The sequence below is a fragment of the Theobroma cacao genome, chromosome 2, assembly GCF_053813885.1.
Source record: "Theobroma cacao isolate CCN51 chromosome 2, ASM5381388v1, whole genome shotgun sequence".
Lineage (NCBI taxonomy): Eukaryota > Viridiplantae > Streptophyta > Magnoliopsida > Malvales > Malvaceae > Theobroma > Theobroma cacao.
In genome coordinates, this window is record NC_142640.1 from 3,417,516 (window position 1) to 3,436,234 (window position 18,719).

Below are 18,719 nucleotides of genomic sequence, written 5' to 3' on the forward strand. Positions count from 1 at the left end.
ATCCTAAACAAATGTACCAATCGTATTAAATTTTATTTTTTTTTCTTTTTTCCTTACCGTTTTGAAACTAAAAATAGTAGCTTCTAGATAAATATGTAAAGGGCAGGATTGCCGCTTTGATATGATACTTGATTCACTGGAAATCTTTTCAGATCTGAAGACTAATATAAGCAAGAGGATTTTATGCTTTAAAATGTTTTTATATTAGCTATTTTAAAAAGCACTGTTACAGGAAGAAATTAATTAATGAGAAATGAATCTGCTAAGTCTGCTATATTGATATTTAATGCCCTGCTAAGTCTAATGTACGCCTCGCAGTCTGCAGTGGGTCCTTCTAATTAACGATTAGAAAAATTATTATTTATTTATAAGCAGTTCAGCACCTTAATCCTAAAGGATGAGATTAGAATATAAATCCACTAAACATAAGGTATCAGATGCGGCACACTTTTTGCCCTTTTCTGTTTTTTCTTTTTCCGGGGGGGGCTTATCCGCTTATTTTCACGATCTCAAGAGATGCATATATTTCATAAGCTATTACTACTAATTGCTGTTAAGTTATAGTTTAGCAATAACTTAAGCGTGAACGTGGAGAACTGAAGATGCTAATTGCAGACGCCTCAATCATCATAAGCTATTTCGCATTTCCTGGAAAATGCGACAAGAGAATTGTAGGTGTTTCCTAGCATATCATACCTACGCATTCCCGTGACCGGCCTTTTTAAGGTCGGCGCCCTTTTGCATTTCCCTTTTTTTTTTTGTTTTTATTCTTATTTTTTGAACTTTCTCCTTTAAACCCAACCAGACGCGGCTAGCACCTTTTGCTAGGTAATGTCGGCTTGCATATAGTAAAATTCATCCCTTAGGATAACGTACACGACTCCTTCCTGGAACAACCATAAATTTTGGTCGAATGATCAAAGGAGAAAACCGAATCAAATTCACGACAAGAATCTGCTTACCGATGATGAAGGTTTGGGGTGATTTGTTCGTGTTTGGATAACCATCTCATATCGCACGTTTTACAAAACCCTCCAATGATCTTTACAGGCAGAGGTAGGGTCCATTCAAATAATCTGGCTCAACTAGGAAAAAGAAAAATGAAAAATCCGGTTACTTGAGGATGACCACGGGATTTGAGCAAGTCCCTCCCATTAGTGGGAGTATCTTTCTCGTCATAGAAAAAAAAAGTCCTTGGAATCGCAAAAAGAAAGGCCAGAAAAAACGACATCAGTGTATCGGAAGAGATTATCTGTACAAAATAGATATACACATTCTACTACGCATACAAAGACGTACCGTCACGGCAGTATTGGAAATATCTACACAGTTCTCAGACTCTTCATTCTAAGTCTACAAAAGATCTGTTACGTCTTCAAACGAATCACCCGTAATTTCTTCGTTTATGGCAAACCAGGATAGACAAGTGATATTATCTGATTGAGGGACTTCATTGATCCTTTGAGAAAAGCATGCCCCTCCGTAGCTGGAAGCCAGGAAAATAAAAGGAAGATAGTTCGTGAATGACTTCAGAAACAATTTAAAGCTTTTCATGATTGGTGGGACCATTACCTTTAATCAAAAATTTGAGCTCCTTCGACAAGTCCTCCACGCGACCTAGCACAGGTCTAATTCCACAAATTTGTAAGACACAAAGCTCCAAGTACAAGGCCATCTCCATTATTTGAAGCAGTAGCAGACAGACACGCTGTAACTCATAATGAATCTGCTTCAGTTTATTAGTCTCGCATAATTCCGTGACAATAGCAATTGCTTGGTCCTGTGTTCCAAAAGAAGGAAAGAATAAAAAAAACCACCGACAGGCAATTAGGATATGAAGTTTAAACGACTACATTGACAAAAACAGATACTTCTAAGTCATTTAGTGATCTTTCCCCTTTCTTCCAACTTCAATATCCATTGGCAACCAGATATTTTTTGCATACACAGTAGTGCTGGTGACTGATGTAAACAACAATCAGAACCTTGACATCTCATTATTGAAAAGAATGACCAAAATATCATCATCGTACCTGTATCCCATGTAAAATCTCAGGCATTGGAAGTTCAGGAAAATGAGCGAGGTCAACATATCCCAACTCCTCTGCCCTTTTAGCAGCACCCTCAGCTTGTAAACAGAGAAATTTCAATAAAAGAAATGTAATTCTGTACATCTCAATGGCAACTAAGTCTGAAAAGTATGTTTGTGGAACATGGTTGTTGCTTTCAGTTCCTTGATCTTTGATCACAAGAGCAGTTGTAGTTAATATGCCAGAGAACTTGGGCTTTGAGACGCAGCCAAGGGGTGAAAGAGCAAACCATCCATTTCTGCTGTTGACAAATGAAGGTTTTTTGCAGCAATCAAACTCATCCTTGAGGATAGGAGGGCATAAGAGGGGAGCGGTCCGGCTTGAAGCCTCTCCAAGGCGTTGATTTCCACGGCTAATGAAGGCCAACAAATGAATACTCATCTCCCTTAATTGTGAATCCATATTTTTCATAGCCTTAACCCATGATTTCCAATGTCTTGCCAGGACACACATTAGCATGAGAGTTTGCTCAGTCTCCTTCAAAGAAGAAAGAGAAGTCCAAGTCCTTTGTGCACGTGGCCTTTTCTTGTCATGATCATCAGATGGAAATTCTGGTGCACTGAGAAAATAAGAAATTAGATGGGCTTTCTCTGAAAAGAAGTATGGTATCACATTTTCCGCAATATCAATACATGAAGAACTGGCTCCTAAAGAATGAACAATAGCTGTGACCACAGCTAAGCCAAGTCCCCAGATGTGCTGAGGCTTCTCAGTCTTGTCCGATAAGATGGAGAGGCTTTTGCCAGAATTAATAACTGAAGAAACTCGACCATCTGACATGTCAGCATATAAAACTTTAAGAGATGAGAAAAAACCAGCATTAAGAAGCATTTCAGCACCTCCTCTTACATGTGCAATGGCCAAGAAGAACTTCAATAAAATAGGAATAGATCCAAAAGAATTCTTATCTTGAAGTTTCAGAACAACATGTTGTAATTGGAGATGTTTATGTATGATGGGAAACCACGTATCAGGTGTCAAAAAACATTTTAGTGCCAAGTCCAAAGCAGTCAGGGCGAGGGAAAAACACTCAGAAATAGTAATACAGTTGCACAAGATGGGTAACAGTCCAAGGCTGACGTTTGAAATCTCAGCCAACCCTTCAACAGACTCTTTATCTTTCACACCAGTTATGCTGGAATCAAGCCGGTAAAACTCCACTGCTGACAGAATCAACATTAGCAAAAGCTTCATTGTTTTATTCACCCCACTAACCATTGTTCTGAGGTCACTTAGCACTTTAAGACCAGTACCAGAAGTTTTTAAGACAAGAACACAAGCAGATGATGACAGGCTATTCTGCACAGATCTCATGAGATGAAGAAGTAAGTCTGCTTGTGCAGTGAGGAAATCAAAGACACCTTGAGAGACATCAGGGACTGGAGTTAAAAATTCTAAAGTGTCAAGGAAACTTTGGCATATGTGATCAATGCATGGCAAAATTAGTTGATCGGGAATCTTCCCTCCAACCCTCACCATTTTTTCCAGCGACTGCAACAACAGGTAAATATGAATTAAAATTCTAACAGAAGCAAGGCAAAGAAGAAACAAGAATCGAAAAGCTTTCCAAAATAGACAGATAAAAATTCTGAATGATATAACAAGAGACCAATGCCTCAGAAAAGACTAAGAAAACCCTTAGAATAAGTTTTAGATGCCAGTACCTCAAAACATAAGGTAAAATCATCTTAAACATCTCTTTCCTTATGGTTTTTAGACTCAACTAGAACTATCACTTCTAGAACTATATTTCATTTCTTTATAAATGCCATATCATTATGTTTTTTGAGAGTCTGCAAAACGATTTGTCCCACTTGTAGTTTGCCACTTTTAATGCTACAACCCTATTATCTGTAGGCCCTAGGACCTAACTTCCCCATCAATTTGATGACAAAAGTAACTTGCCCAGTAAAATATTGATTAACAAAAAGTAGGTAGAGCATCCCAGAGTGAATAAACATTTAAATAGTTTGGACATGGTTTTCCACAATGAACTCAATAATAATCAGCCTTTAACATTTTAGCCTATTTTTAAATTCTCATGATTTCCCAGTCCCTCTAGCCACAGAAAAAATGTAGCGTCAATCTCTGCATAGCAAACATGCAAACAGCAGCAATAAAAAATTCGAACTCAGAGAACTTACACTGTCATCGTACACAGTTAAGACAGTAATTAATGCTTTCAGTGAAGAAAGCTTGGAATTTCCAATCAACACCATTGAGTTTGCTCCCTGCATGTAGCACAGCATTGTGTCTGCAATTGTTTTAGATGTTTTCCATTCAGAATAATCCCACATATCTAACCCCAAATCTGCTTCTATGCGTTGAAGATCAAACACATAGACATCATCAGCAGTAGAAAAAGGGTCAACCCTGCACTTATTCTCATAAATCTTCACCACTTTTGATTCAATCAGAAACTGGAAGAGTTCTTTAAAGGGTCCAGGACTCATTTTACGGCCTTCAAGCTCTCCATGCAGATGATAATAAAGATCGCTGATTATTAAAGCTTTCAATTCCTTCCCTTCACTGAAACGAAACCAAGAAAAACAATTGTAGATGGTATTAAAAAAGTGAAAAGAAGCACTAGAGTTACCCAGTTTGAGTAACTAAAATGCTAACACATACATAAACCTTTCAGAATCATTACATTTTGATATCACTCATTGGCATCTTTATTCTAGATCTTTATTCATATGGATAGTGCCTCATCTGGAGGCATAGTGCTTAAATATAAGTTTCGACAACATGATTGGTGTTTGATCTTTACCTGTAACCACGCTGTGAGTATTGCGCCAGCAATTCAGAAAAAGCAGGCTGAATGGTCAACTACCAACAGAAAAACACAACCATACAACAAAGTTACCATGAAGTGACATCAAAAATAGAAGTGGAAGGGAAATGAAAATTTCATATTGCAATTATGCATTATTAATTCAATGTGTCCTCAGGAACTCCTAAAAAGGTACATTTTAGCCATAGAACAGATACAGATTCTAAATCAGACTTTTTTCGTTTTTCCAAAAGAAAAGTCAGAATAAATAAAAAAATGGTATCACCTTTTTAAACAGAAGCCGAATCTTCTCGACCAAAGATACAGACAAACTTCCAGCATCACCAGCTGCTAATTTCCCCATTATGTGCACAGTGAGTAAACTTAATGCGACCTGCAAAGTAGCTTTATTTTCAACATCCCCAATTTGGATAATAAGAGGAGGTCAAAACAACATATCCGAGGCAAATTAAGAAACAGTTTGTTCATCTGGGAGGAAACTTTTCTGCAACATTGGATGGATTTTCAATTTCAAAACTTGCATTGGGTGATCAATGGTTTCAAATAAACCCAACTCTTTTTTTTCCCTAATACCTCCTAATCAAACCTTATTTTCATACAATGACAATCATTTAAGTGTTGCAAATTATAGGAGCTTTTAATGTGTTTGCCCACCATCCTGCACCCCCCAGAAAAGGAAGTTTTGTTCAACATCCTCACACTCCCACCACTTCCCCTGCAAATGAGAAAAGAAAGGGAAGAGAAAACTCCCAAACATTCAAGACATTAACAAAACATTAAGATATATCCGAAATTGATATCATAGGCCTATGAGAGGGCACACAAGTGTTCAACCGGGAACAGCAGTAGTATCCAAGTCAACATGCAGCTGGTAAGAGCATCTACAGACATATATGAAATATGAAAACAAAAAGTTACCTTTGCACGAAAATATGTATCATTGTCATATTTACAAGATGTATATGATTTGATCATGCGTCCAAGAACAGAGCTCTTGCACCAATTTGAAATAATATCCTTCAGAGCATAATTATCAGCTTCTATTTTCTTATTTGATTCAGGTGGTTCTTTAATGAGTGATTCAGCATATAACAACTTTTTCATCAAAAACATATCATATGCCATTGTTTCCAATATAGCTGATTGACATTGATATCTGTATCCCAGGTGTAAAGCCTCTGATTCTTTCATACTTAAAGGAACTTCTGAGCCAGCAGTTCGAGAGATAGAGTTTGACAATTGTTTCCAGAACTTGTCAGAGCTTTTCAGCCTCTCCAAAATCATTGTATACAGACCAGCCCCATGCCACAATGACTTCAGCAAGTTAAGTATGTTCAGCGGTATGCAGGGATTGCTGGAGATGATAGTGTGTCAGTGTTTTTCAGTCGAAACCATGTTATACATACCAAACCAAGCATCACAAAATTAGACTATGCACGTTAGTGCTAAAGTAAGTGAAAAAACCAGGACAAAGGCCTTCACCACACAAAATACCTATTGACAGCATCGTCGGATCTTACAACATATTGAAGAAGGGCATCTACAACACTAGATATTTTGGAGCCCAGTGAATCAGACAAAGCTTCATTTGTTGACTGTTTCAAACCACCAGCAGTAGCCAGTTGAACATCTGTATCCTCTTTTGTGTCAAAAATAGCAACAAAAAAGGCAGGCTGCACGCAGAAACCACCAATAAAAACCATGTCTTGAAACACTAGAGCAACAGTATTAAGAAGTCGTAGTAGATTGGTGGCAACCCCCTGGTCCACAGATCATGATTCAACTGTATCTTAAATTGCGTGGGTACACGAGTACACTATCTGGATTGCCAAATGAGGGGCAAAATAGAAAGGAACAAAGATCCAAATAACTGAGAAAGGGAAGAACAAAAAGGCACAAAGGAGAAACAGCAAAGAGAGAAAGGAAATGAAAGAGAATCTGAAGGAGCAAAAAGCAATGTTTTAGTTGAAAAAATCTAGAAGAAAAGAGGAAAACAGAAAGCCAAAAGTTTAGGAAAAGAGATATTAACATGTTAATTAACTTAATATATGGGAACGCGTCAACTCTTGCATTAACATTACATGTTAACTGGGTTTCAGGTTCATTAATCACAATGATTGGCCACTTTATAGCTACTTCGTTCCCTACATTTCCCTTTAATATGCTCTCATATTAACAGCTCATCATATTCATTGGTATTGAGAAAATTGTCACAAATAAAAAAGAATAGTTTAAAAATTGACCACTGCTATTTTCTCCCTTTAAAAAAATAATTAAATGGCCAAAAAATTCTAATTATTGATTTTTAAAATATCTATGTATTTATAAAATACACATGAATTTTTTTGGAAAAAATATTTACAACCCCAAAATACCACAACCTAAAATAACAAATGAACTAGAACTAAGTCTTGTACCCCTTCCCAAACCCATATCCAACTTGAGATGTACCGCTTTCCGAAATATGATACTATTAATTATCAAGCTTACGAAAGCTGAAGCTACAATAAATGTACTGGAAAAATTATATTACATATTTACAAAGATCACATGCCATCTGCTGTAACCATGAAAAGTTACAATCCAGTGGAAGAATTCAGAACAGATTGCATGGTCAACCTCAACCTAAATACTCTAAATACTGTCAGAAGAAATAATAAAAAAAAGGTTAACCCTCAGAGAAGGCTAACTAACAAGTACTGAGAATGTATCATAACTAACCTGGTAACAAGCTGCAGAAGTAAGCAAATTCAGTACAGCAATAAAAAGATCTTCATTCAGTACCCCATGTTCAAGTAAAATGCTATTAATAGAATGCCTTAAATCTGTCATCTAAAACCAAGTGGTTAATCAAGATAAATTAGTAAAATGAAAAAGGTAATTATTCAGAGGCCAAACAAGAAAGCAAAATTAATAACTTCAAGACACAAACAAATAAAAAACCAACCAGCTTATCATCTGGACCAAAGCATGAATTCACAAAAGGATATGGTTCTGCCATCCGCAACAAAACTGATAGTAGTTTAGCAGCACCAACCTGTATTGCCTGCACAGTCAAGTAACTTTGCATCACCTTCACAATTTTGGCACATGGATAATGAAATCAAAAGAGTAAACGTCCATCATGAATCACTAATAACTAAGAAACTATAATTCTGTCCTTGTCAGCCCCATCAACACCACACCCCCCCCCTCCAAAAAAAAAAGACAATTTTACAATTCATGGCAGCATCCACATCTCAAGGAATTCTGAAATCTCACAACTCACTATGCCTTTCTTCATTTTAGCAATCCTGCATAGATGCGATGAGTAATATCTTTATCAATTTCCCCATTCTTCTTTTATAATTGAAACTGACATACTAACATTACTCCTTTGTGATACATATTGATTTACAATTCTCACAGAGGAGAAACAACAAAGAAAATGATGAATTTTGAATTTTAAAGGCACAGAAAGAGTATCTACCGGATCATTAAAAAAAGATATCAATGATATGACAGCAGCAACAACAGGAATTGGCTTGGTCATTGAAGAGAGCATAGCTTGGTGAAAAGCTGGAATGCTTGATGACATATCCTGGAGATGTACCACAAATTTTTAATTTTTATATTTATGAAGGTCTAATCTGATTGATATAATCAAAAAAAAGACCAAATGAAATTCAGCATCTGCATATTGTCAGCACATATTTGTCAAGCATAATAACAGTGACTAGAAAGAAAAAAATAATGATAATCATATTCCCCAAAAGAAAGACAAATGATGAATAATTTGGGAATGTGATGTATAATATCATGAAGAAAAATAACAACCTCCATCCCAAGAAAAACACAATTTGCAAAAGCTACGTATACTTACTTGACTGCATCATTAACTTCTACAACAACTAAAGCTTTCTTTACACAGGTAAAACAGCTAAAACTAAAGGTAAATAATTACCAAAAATATGCAACATAAAAGAAATGATCATGAGAGCTTGAAAAAATGTGAAAAAATACCAAAACTGAAGATAAAAAGTCATCCATTTGCCACTATATAAAAGTTGTAACATGTTATGTCACTTCAGTAGTGCAAACAGCTCTGTAAATTTCCGAATACCTTTGAAAATTTGGTAAGCATGATATATGAAATATCCAAAGCAGAACTTATAGCGAGTTGTAATCCCTCAATCTCCACCAGTTCGATAAGACGGTTGAGATAAAGCCTCTGCTCAAAGAAATGCTCTTATTAGTAAGGAAAAGAAAAGGATAGTGACTTCACCTTATATTGTAAATTGAAACAAAAGGAGATGATATAGAAAATAGCAGACCTCCAAGGCTTCAGAAGTTGTACACATTATACGAAAGAGAGTGTTGTGGATCGAAGAATCATAGAGCAGCAAATCCCAGATTACACCACCCAATTTTTCAGAGGAAGATGTTGCTAAAATGCATGTTTTCATCACTTCAAGCACCTATTGCAAGGCACAAATTATAACTTAATCTCTCCAGCATTTTAAATTCCATGTCCACTGTATGGACAGCCACTTGTTTGTGGACATCATTACAAGCTGATTTTGTTAGGTTTGGACCAAATCAATAGGATAAAGATCAAGAAGAACAAAAGCTAAACCAGGTAGGAGTATATGCATGCAATGTCAAAGAGTAACATGTAAATACTACCTAATCCAGGTCATTTTATGACCCATACCAACATGTCTAAGACATGCTAAGGAAAGAGGAAAAAAGATCATAGCCATCACAAGGTGAATTTTGAAAATTTAATTCAGTGCAAGGAAAGCAAGAAAACTGCACAAGATCCATAGATATATGCGCCATAACAGCATAATTAATGTTCACTGCAGCAATTATAGAGCTTGAGCCAGTGTAATATCCCTTAGTCATCTTTTACTTAATAAAAATGGACACTACATGTGTGTTACTCTGACCACCAAAAAGAAATTTGATCACTACCATCAGTCTATTACATCGTAAATGCATTTCATAGTATACAAAGACATCAATCAAAGTAATATAAAAATAAAAACAATTAAACATGTTGTTAGCAGCTTACAGAAAGACCAATCCATACCTTCAATGTTACTTTCCAACGAGTATTCTTCACCTTGTATTTCCAGTACTCATGATTGACTAGAATATACTGGAGGGAGAAAACAATTAATGACACAACAATATCATCCTCTACTCCAGTCCTTACAAGCTGCATGGTGAAATCCAGCACTGCAAATATCATTAGGAATAGGCACATCAGAACGAAACGGAAATATATGAGCAGTGTGGGCACTACTACTAAGAAAAAATTAAGAAAACGTTGAAGTTGAAAAGCTCATAAGATATAATCTCATGGAAGACCCTGAAAGTTGTAAGCTCAGGATAGAAAAAATTAAACATCCATATGAAGCCAGAAAAGGGCTACTAATGTAGAGCCACTACAATTAAACTTTGAATAGTCAGTTAAATATCAGATGAGATAACCACGAAACTACAGATAAAAAAATTGCAACTAGCAATAACACCCAATGCGCATTCTTGCTCCCCTCACTATTTTGGTATTTACCTTTTTTACAATTGCATAAACAAGTTCGGGAAGACTGGAATAGGTTTGTGCTGGATTTCTGCTATGTTATTTCCACAGATAGAGGAGTTCAAACTCTATCCTCCATGTTATGATTTATAGAACAGTGCAATCGAAAAAATGGTGTCCCAGACACTTGGAGAAATGATGCTCATGTGCACTTCAAACATAACTTGTAGCAATAATTGAAGAGAAATTCAATTAATAATGGAAAGACCCATCAAACTATATGACTATTCCATGATTTTTTGTAGGAAACTTGCTTTTCATGTTATCCAATATCTATGGTTTTTATGACAAGCATACAAGAAAAGCAGAGGGTACTGTAGGATCAGCTATCATATTATCCATTATCTATGGTTTTTTAACAAGCGTACAAGTAAAGAAGAAGGTTTGTAGGATCAGCTACCTACTAGTCAAAGCTATTAGGATAAGGATCACTGCTTGACTGATATATAACACTCAGACATACATACATATGTATCATACATGGGAAAAAAGAGAGAGATAGAGAGACAGAAAGCGAAGCAGAATTATAATAACAAATGAGCAGACTTTATAGAACATATTTGCAAATCTAAACAAACAATTGAAAAATAAAAAGACATGCTTACTAATGACAGAAAGCTAAAATGATTGAATACAGACCTGATATTGTTAATAGGCAGTCATAATCACTCTGCTCACTATCAATTAAAAGCATCTTTGCCAACTTTCCAGATAGCAACCATGACCCACTGCAAAGAAAAGGTGAGGCAAGAAAGAATTAGAAGACTACATAAACAAATTTGTTTTTATCTTGAATACATGAGGACAATAGAAGAAAGCATACAAAAAGAAAAATGGAGAACAGATTCATTACAGCCAACATCCTTTCAAAGAAAAAAGAACAATTGAAGCACCAATTACCATCGATAAAAATGCAGTGCCAAATGCTGAAAGAACAAGCAGAGAAAGAGAGAGAATCTCTTCTTTCAGTTCTAACTCCTTGGAGAGAGTGTGACCTAGGAAGAGGACTCATCTATGTCTTGCACCAACTACATGGGTTTGGCTGCATAATTCTTTTCTCAAAACTGTTCCATACAAATCACGGAATTTATGTAACCTAAATCAAGTGATTATAACACACACTAAATTGAGTTACATACTCCATTATCCAAGTACAAGGCTTCATAGACTTAGCAACCATTCAACAGTTTGTTGAAGTTACACCTAAGTTTAATCACACAATTGCATTGAAGAAAATTCAACCATAAACCAGACAATTAAGACACTAAAGAAAATTCATAAAAAAAGATAGAACAGAATACATATTGTTCATACAAGATAACTTCCGGAAAGTATTTCAGCGGGATAGCTACAAAAAAAGTAACACAAAAATGATAAAAACGAAATCAAGTCGGAAATATTTGTAAAAGAAGCCATGTAGTAAACAGCTATGAGATATCCAACCCTGAAATCGATGCTAGGTCATTTAATGTGCAGAAGCAATCCAATAAATCTCAAAGCATTACAACTATAATTCTCATGATTCAGTCCATAGGGTTCACCTTGATAGACCATTCCAACCTACGTTGAAGACGCTAGAATTTGAAGCCACATCAAATATATTTGATTTCAAGGCTATTGCAGCAACTTGAGAAGGGGAACTGCCTCAAAAGAGAAAAAGAAGCAAAAAGGTATATGTGAATGAGCAACAGATAACTATATCATAGAATACTGAATAAGCTATGATAAACTATGGCAAGAAACAGATGCAGGTTTGAGTACTCAACATAATAAAAGTTGCCTAATGGACATAAAAGACCATGACAATAAATCAAATTCTAAACATCCTTGATTGGTGACACCGTGATCTTGAACCCTTCTTTGCTAGAACTAAACTCTAACAAATAAAACAAAGACCACAGCATGCATTACTTTTTCTTCTCAGAGACAATTAAATTGTTAACGTTAATGAGTGATTACCATGACCACGATCTTCAGAATTTTGAACTTTAGTTAGTTATTGGGTGGAGACCACAATGTATAACTTCCATTTATTTTTTTTTCCCTCTACTTGGAACTGATGGATGTGGCTTTACCAATGAATTCAGTTAGGGGATTAGATTCATTGATTCAAATATTAGTAACAAAATTCTTGCCATTCACAAATCAAACAAAGCACACATAGAAGAAAACAACCAACAGGTCATCTTCTTTATTAAATACAAATAACCCTTATGGAAGGAAACTAACTATAACTTAGGTGCAATTACCATTTCAGCATCTTTGCCATGATTACAAAAGCCATGGACATCAGTGCAGCACCACTGGGACTAGGAGACAAATTTCTGACTATAATGCTAATGATCTCAACAACCCTGCAGCAAAGATAAAGAGACAACTGCGAAAATATGGCCCAGAAGAGGTGCAAAACATAAAAAAGAAAGAATAAAGAATAAGGCAAATTAGTTCAAGTTGTGTAATTACCACAGATTATTTTCTATCTGCCCATTCATGCCAGTTGCTTGGACATGCAAGAAGTTGCAACTATCCATCATAGAAAAACATACAGCCTATTCAAAAGAATTGTTAGAAAAGAAAGAAACTATGAGGACAAGCAAGGTACCATGTTAAGTTTAAGGAAAAATTAAAGGGTGAATGTACAAACACCAATAAAAGACACAGATTTCAATAAATTCAAGTTTTCAAATACAACAAATATTGAAGAAAGACCAGTAACTTTCACTGACAACAGCAACAACAAAATAATTTCAAAAGAATTCATTATCTATAGCCATCCAAAACTCATTAATTCCAACGCTATCTATCACATATGAATAACTATAACTGGCAGCAAAGAATCACCATGTTGAAGGACACCATTCGGCCAAGTAGGTCAAGGGTAAGAAATGCTTCTTCATTGTTTTCTAAGTGTGGTGTCTGGGCCAAACGAAGGAGCAGCACAAACACAGCTGATTTTTTATGCTGCAGAAAACAATCAAGGTGTTAAAATATCCTAGTCATATTACTCAAACCTCTTCCAAAACTTTTAGGATCATTAATTCAACTTAAAAAATTTTCAGAGGCAGCATTAAGACAATACCTGAAAAGCATACAAAAGAGAGAAAAAACAATTATGCTGATGATGCAAATAGGAAAACATAACATCTATCCATCATTACAAGTCAGCATAACAGTAATCATATAGCAAACCTCATTCAATTTCACTAAAATTGAGCAAAGCTACCAGGAAAAGTTGGAGAAGAATATACGCATGCACACACACATAAGTTACCATGCAGCAAAACTAGTAAATCAAAATGCCAGAAGAAACAATTAATTCCAGCTGCATGCTGCACATTCACAGGTAACATGAAATAACTATATGCATTCAAGGAAACCAAATTATATAAATATATTCCTAGCCCATCCACAAGAGACAATTTTCAGCCAAACAACAATTGCATGTTGAAGCCTAAAGAATAAACTAAAAAGACTGGATAGCACAGTAACATTACCTGTGGAGTAAAAAAAAGTTAAAAACCTAAACATCAAACATGTTCCAAAAAATTTCAGCAGATCCAGCAGGACATAATTGATAAACATTAACTATAATAGCAAAAGTGTCTCAAGTATTTACCTCCCAGCGCACAAGAGCAGTGTTCCCACCAACAACTTTCAGAATGTGCCCACGAGTTCTACTAGGAATGTGCAGACCATCAACCCCAGGAATACACACTGGATGCTGAGTTTCAACAATTTGAGATGTACGATCCAACAAGGATTCACTAGTAATGTCAAACAAGGACGATATGCCAGTGGATTTATCTAAAAAGTTATACCTGTTCACATGATAAATGCATTACTTGTAACAGAAACGAATGGTACTTCAACAAGCAACTTATCATAACAGAAATATTAGGAAATATGAGTTGTAGGGTCATTTAAGACATCATAGAGAATGTTGGCGACAGAAAAATATATCAGAACAGACTTTACAAGTTGAACTGTTGAAATTTGAATTACATTAAAAACCTAAAAAGGTAATAAAACTCTTCAAAACTTGTAACATGGATTGACAGGTTCTTAATCATATCAGCTAACTTCAATCCAAAGATAAAACAAGCTCCAATAGCCTCTTGTCACATCCTCTTTTTGAGGTCAGATGGCTCTTCTTGAGTGAAAACAATAGCCAAACCAGAGTCACCAAAGTCAGCCATAAATAAGAGAAGTTTCTTAACAAACATATCAGACGGTACAATTATACATAGAGACATTCACAGATGTGTGTGTGTGTATGTACATATATGTATGTGGCAGTATATATCTTGGTTGTACACACATATAATTGAAGCCAATTGGACTACAAAGAGAAAAAAAATACACTTACACACATTCTGCAGGCCAGCTTCCTTCACATAGAGATGATAAAAGGCGTAGAAGTTCCACAGTCCTAAAGGGAAATTCGCCCTCCAAGTTACAAAGAAGACACCGAATAGGACCATCTATAAAACTTGCTCTATCCCAAAATTGAATACAAAGTGACTCCTGCAAATTTGATTAACAAGAAATTCCAATTTATAACCTATGAGCAACAGAAAACATTACTATTAATAAAAATCAAGTGACTCAGAAATACATTCACTATACATCCAAACCTCTCCTCGATAAACATAGCAAAGAATATCCAATATCAAATTAAGGGTACCATCCTCCAACTGCAAAATGGACAAACTGTCATTAATAAAAAAAAGTTCAATATACCTTACAAGCAAATTCAATATGCAATATATATACCTGAAGATTAATTTCATAAGATGCAATGAATGCAGAAATAAAAGTTCTCAAGACACTTCGATAACCAGCAACAGGTCCCTGATAGAAGAGGAGAAAAAACCAAAATAAGATTAGAGAGCATAATAAGAAAAGACCACAAAATGCAATGACCATAACAATGTAAAAGCAAAAATAATCTCAGACAAGTTGCTATGAATTTCAGTGGAAAAAAAGAAGGATGAATCAAACGGTAAATGCAAGCATCAGAATACCAGTCAACCTATACAATGACGTAAACTATGCCTTACATCTGATTCCTTCAATATGTCACTTTGAAGAATTTCAAGGAAATAACCCAAAGATGAAGCTTCAAAAGCTTGGCGAACATACCCAACATGATCAATCTCCTGGGAAATTGAACAAAGACACAGTCAATGCTGATAATATTCATTCATGTAGTACATGAAGCTGGAAAGAAAACACACCATCAGTACATTAGTTTCCTCCTTTTGAGGAAGAGATGAAATCAGACAAAGAAATACTGCCCATGCAAGAACTAATGGACCAGCTTCTCTCATTTCAAAGATATCAAAGCTTGATATGAGAGCATCAATCGCTTGGACATCATTCAACATAAAAACAGAAGCACCCTGCCTGAGGAACAGGAAAACAAATGTTCCAGCAATCAGAGCAAGTTGAACAAAAGGAAAAAGAAATAAATATCAGGTAATAGCAACTCATCCTAAAATCTACTTATATGCCAAAACATACAATCTTGGAATAATAATTTTCTTATCTTTGCTCTTTCAGGGTTTTTTTTTTTTTTTGGAGGGGGATGTTGGATAATCTGGAGCTCCACACTTGAGGTGTCTAGAACATTCTCACATTGTCAAAAGAGTTAACCGTTTTTTTAAAACCTTCAAAATAAAGATAAAATAAAAGTAAAGGTAGCTAAAAAACCTGAAAGGAATTTCATCATGAACCATTTGAAGAAGATTTTCCAGGTTCAGAGTTTCTATGAGGACAAGTAGCAGCAGAACTTTGGCATGATAAAATGAATACAGTGCTTCAGGTGATATTGCTAGCTTTCCAAAATTATAAGACCCTGATAAGATTCCCTGTGCAATCATATTGTTGAGCAAAGTATAAAATTAGTAAAGAATGTAGAAACTAATATCAAACAACTAAGGATATTTGATATACCTTATAGATCAAGCATAACTTTTTCCATTTTTCAGCACTACAAGTACAAAGTGACTCATAATAAATGAGAAAAATAATGTCCAAAACCAAGTTGTCTTCAAGTAATGTCTCCTCAGCCCATAAGGTGAAAAGATCAACATCCTATAAACCATTCTCAAAAAGCACATCAAATGTTAGAAGGCTTACACATAACAGTTGATAAAACATAACTAAGAAAGTAGCAAATGCTTCAATCTCCAAATATAATGCATACAAATAGTAAGAGTGCCTAAAGAAACTTCAGAACGTCAAAGAAAAGATGCATGCCACTAAATCTACCATCTTAATGAATCCATTCCTGATTAGCTACCTATATTTATACAAACTTATTGCCACTACGTTGTTTCGTAGGGCTAAAATGTAGAAGACAACTCGTATCAGACATACCATCTGCTCTGGATGACTGCAGGACATGAGGGCTTCCAGGACAGATATTAATTTTTTTTCCAGTCCATCAGAAATCAGCTTTAGTGCTTCCTCCCTAATAAAACTCCCTTCTTTCAAGATATTTCCCAAAAATACTGCACCAAACATAGCAGAAATGTCAGCAAGAAACCATGCAGTAAAATATCAATATATAAACAAAAGAAATGGTATCCAAGGGACGATTAGAGAACAGAATAGCCTTGTAATAGACTCACAAGCATGCATGAGAATCTGCCGGGTGCATTTGAACAAGCACTGACGCTCAATGTAATACTGTAGCAATACCTACACAAGAAAAGAAAACAGAAGGATACATAAAAGAAAACCAGAGAGCTTCATAGCAGAGAATAAATGCTATCACTATGACAGATGCCCCACAAAGATCTCACATTAATGACTTAAACTAAGCCTCACATCAAGTAAACAACTGCAACATCCTAAACACACACATCAGTCAAAAACCACAAACTCAGAGACAGAGATTGACAAATACACAAGTATGTATATACATGAAAGCATTTGGGTGTATGATTATGATAAAAATACAAAAAAAAGATCAACGTTATAATTAGAAGACAAGGAAACTACTAACCACATGAATAGAATCGTGAACTATATAATTCTCAGCAGCATTTCCTTGCTCAAGATACCTATCAACAAGAATGTAGGACTGCACCTCATCCAAACACTGTCAAAACAAAGCAAAACAAAATTAGAATCAGAAATGCCAAAAGGCATTATTTCTTTCTACTTGAGGAGAAATTGTTGACAATGATAACACATTTACTTAAAAAGTTCACTTCTCTTAATCAATCAAATAATGCACTGTCCTAAATAGTGGAATGCAACTTTTAAAAAAATAAAGTTGAAGAGAGAGAACGTTCAAATTGGCATGAAGAATATTAGTGAAAATGGTAACTAACCAAATACGAGCTGACTTGCAAAGCCTTGTCTCTGAAATCAGGCTTTACAGTCAGCTCATGCGGACCAATTTTGATTTGCTGCGAATTCAAAGCTTCCTTCGACTTCTCATTCGGCGGTTTAAACCTAGTCACCGTCTCCACGAACCAATCGTGATTTTCTTTCAACTTCTTCGCCTGAAAAACTCAGAACGCATTAAAACAACGCCGAATATGCAGAAATGTACATTAAAAGAAAAGAAGATAGCAGGAGTAGATTTACCAGAGGTTTAGGGAGGTCGTCGGAGGGAGAGGCGTTCTCGAGGTCAGTGAGAAGAGAAGAAAACGGTTCCCACCAAAGGGAAGGATCGACGGATTTAGTGGTGGTCGCCATTGATGGTGATCCACTAAAACCCTAGCCGAAGAAGAAACAAGAAATGGCGACGTTTTTCTCCTCTTTGATAATTTTGATTGAAATTTTTTTCGCGCTTTTTGGGAGGAGAGGGTTTAGTTTTATGGGGGTTTGAGGTTTTGGCTCATCGACCGTTCGGGTTTGGGAGTTTTGCCAAAGGTGCGATGCGGTGCGACCTAAGGTAGCGTAATACTCCCGCACCGCAGCTCGAGTAGAACTTGCTTTTTGTTATCAATAAACAGAACTTGGGCTAACTAAACACAACCCAATTTTCAAAACCATCCCACTGTCCAAATTGTGCCCTAAGCCACAACCAACCCAACCCAATTCCGTCACAAAAGGCCCTAGCAATCTCCGCCTGAATGGTGTCTCGTCACATCTGACTGTTGCTATACCCAACTAAATTTCAATCGACAAATAAGCCATTAAGAGCCGCATTTTCAGATTTTTATTGAAACATTTCCGCTTAGGCCTACAATTTTCAACTGAGTTTGCAGTAGTAGTAGTAGAAGAATAA

The 18,719-nt window shown here is 35.8% G+C and overlaps 1 protein-coding gene across 2 annotated transcripts; it reads right to left on the reverse strand.

Annotated features, from left to right (window-relative positions):
- Positions 1-1,020: 1,020 nt before the first annotated feature.
- LOC18607606 (nucleoporin (DUF3414)) lies at positions 1,021-18,417 on the reverse strand. Of its 2 annotated transcripts, none has more exons than XM_018115396.2 (32): positions 18,074-18,417; positions 17,815-17,988; positions 17,484-17,579; positions 17,107-17,176; positions 16,853-16,986; positions 16,427-16,567; positions 16,184-16,341; positions 15,718-15,877; positions 15,532-15,630; positions 15,245-15,322; positions 15,106-15,165; positions 14,838-14,995; positions 14,088-14,289; positions 13,313-13,432; positions 12,935-13,020; positions 12,721-12,825; positions 12,013-12,111; positions 11,111-11,199; positions 9,959-10,107; positions 9,198-9,341; positions 8,987-9,094; positions 8,354-8,464; positions 7,832-7,930; positions 7,606-7,716; positions 6,379-6,557; positions 5,803-6,238; positions 5,150-5,257; positions 4,861-4,919; positions 4,235-4,619; positions 2,034-3,581; positions 1,573-1,780; positions 1,021-1,486 (listed from the first exon to the last, which is right to left on the reverse strand). In XM_018115396.2, the coding sequence occupies exons 1-32, from the start codon at positions 18,182-18,184 to the stop codon at positions 1,404-1,406; spliced, it is 5,868 nt and encodes a 1,955-aa protein (XP_017970885.2). In that variant the 5' UTR covers positions 18,185-18,417; the 3' UTR covers positions 1,021-1,403. The 2 variants fall into 2 exon arrangements, with proteins under 2 accessions (XP_017970885.2, XP_017970884.2); XM_018115395.2 differs by having other exon boundaries at positions 15,709-15,877.
- Positions 18,418-18,719: the final 302 nt, after the last annotated feature.

Bases quoted from the DNA above. Each gene is read 5' to 3' on its own strand.
- LOC18607606 (XM_018115395.2), bottom strand. From the start codon at position 18,184: ATGGCGACCACCACTAAATCCGTCGATCCTTCCCTTTGGTGGGAACCG. The intron at 14,996-15,105 runs GTTTGGATGTAT...TCAAATTTGCAG, and splicing joins GCTATGTTTATCGAGGAGAG to GAGTCACTTTGTATTCAATT. The intron at 9,095-9,197 runs GTCTGCTATTTT...TTCTTTGAGCAG, and splicing joins CAACTTCTGAAGCCTTGGAG to AGGCTTTATCTCAACCGTCT.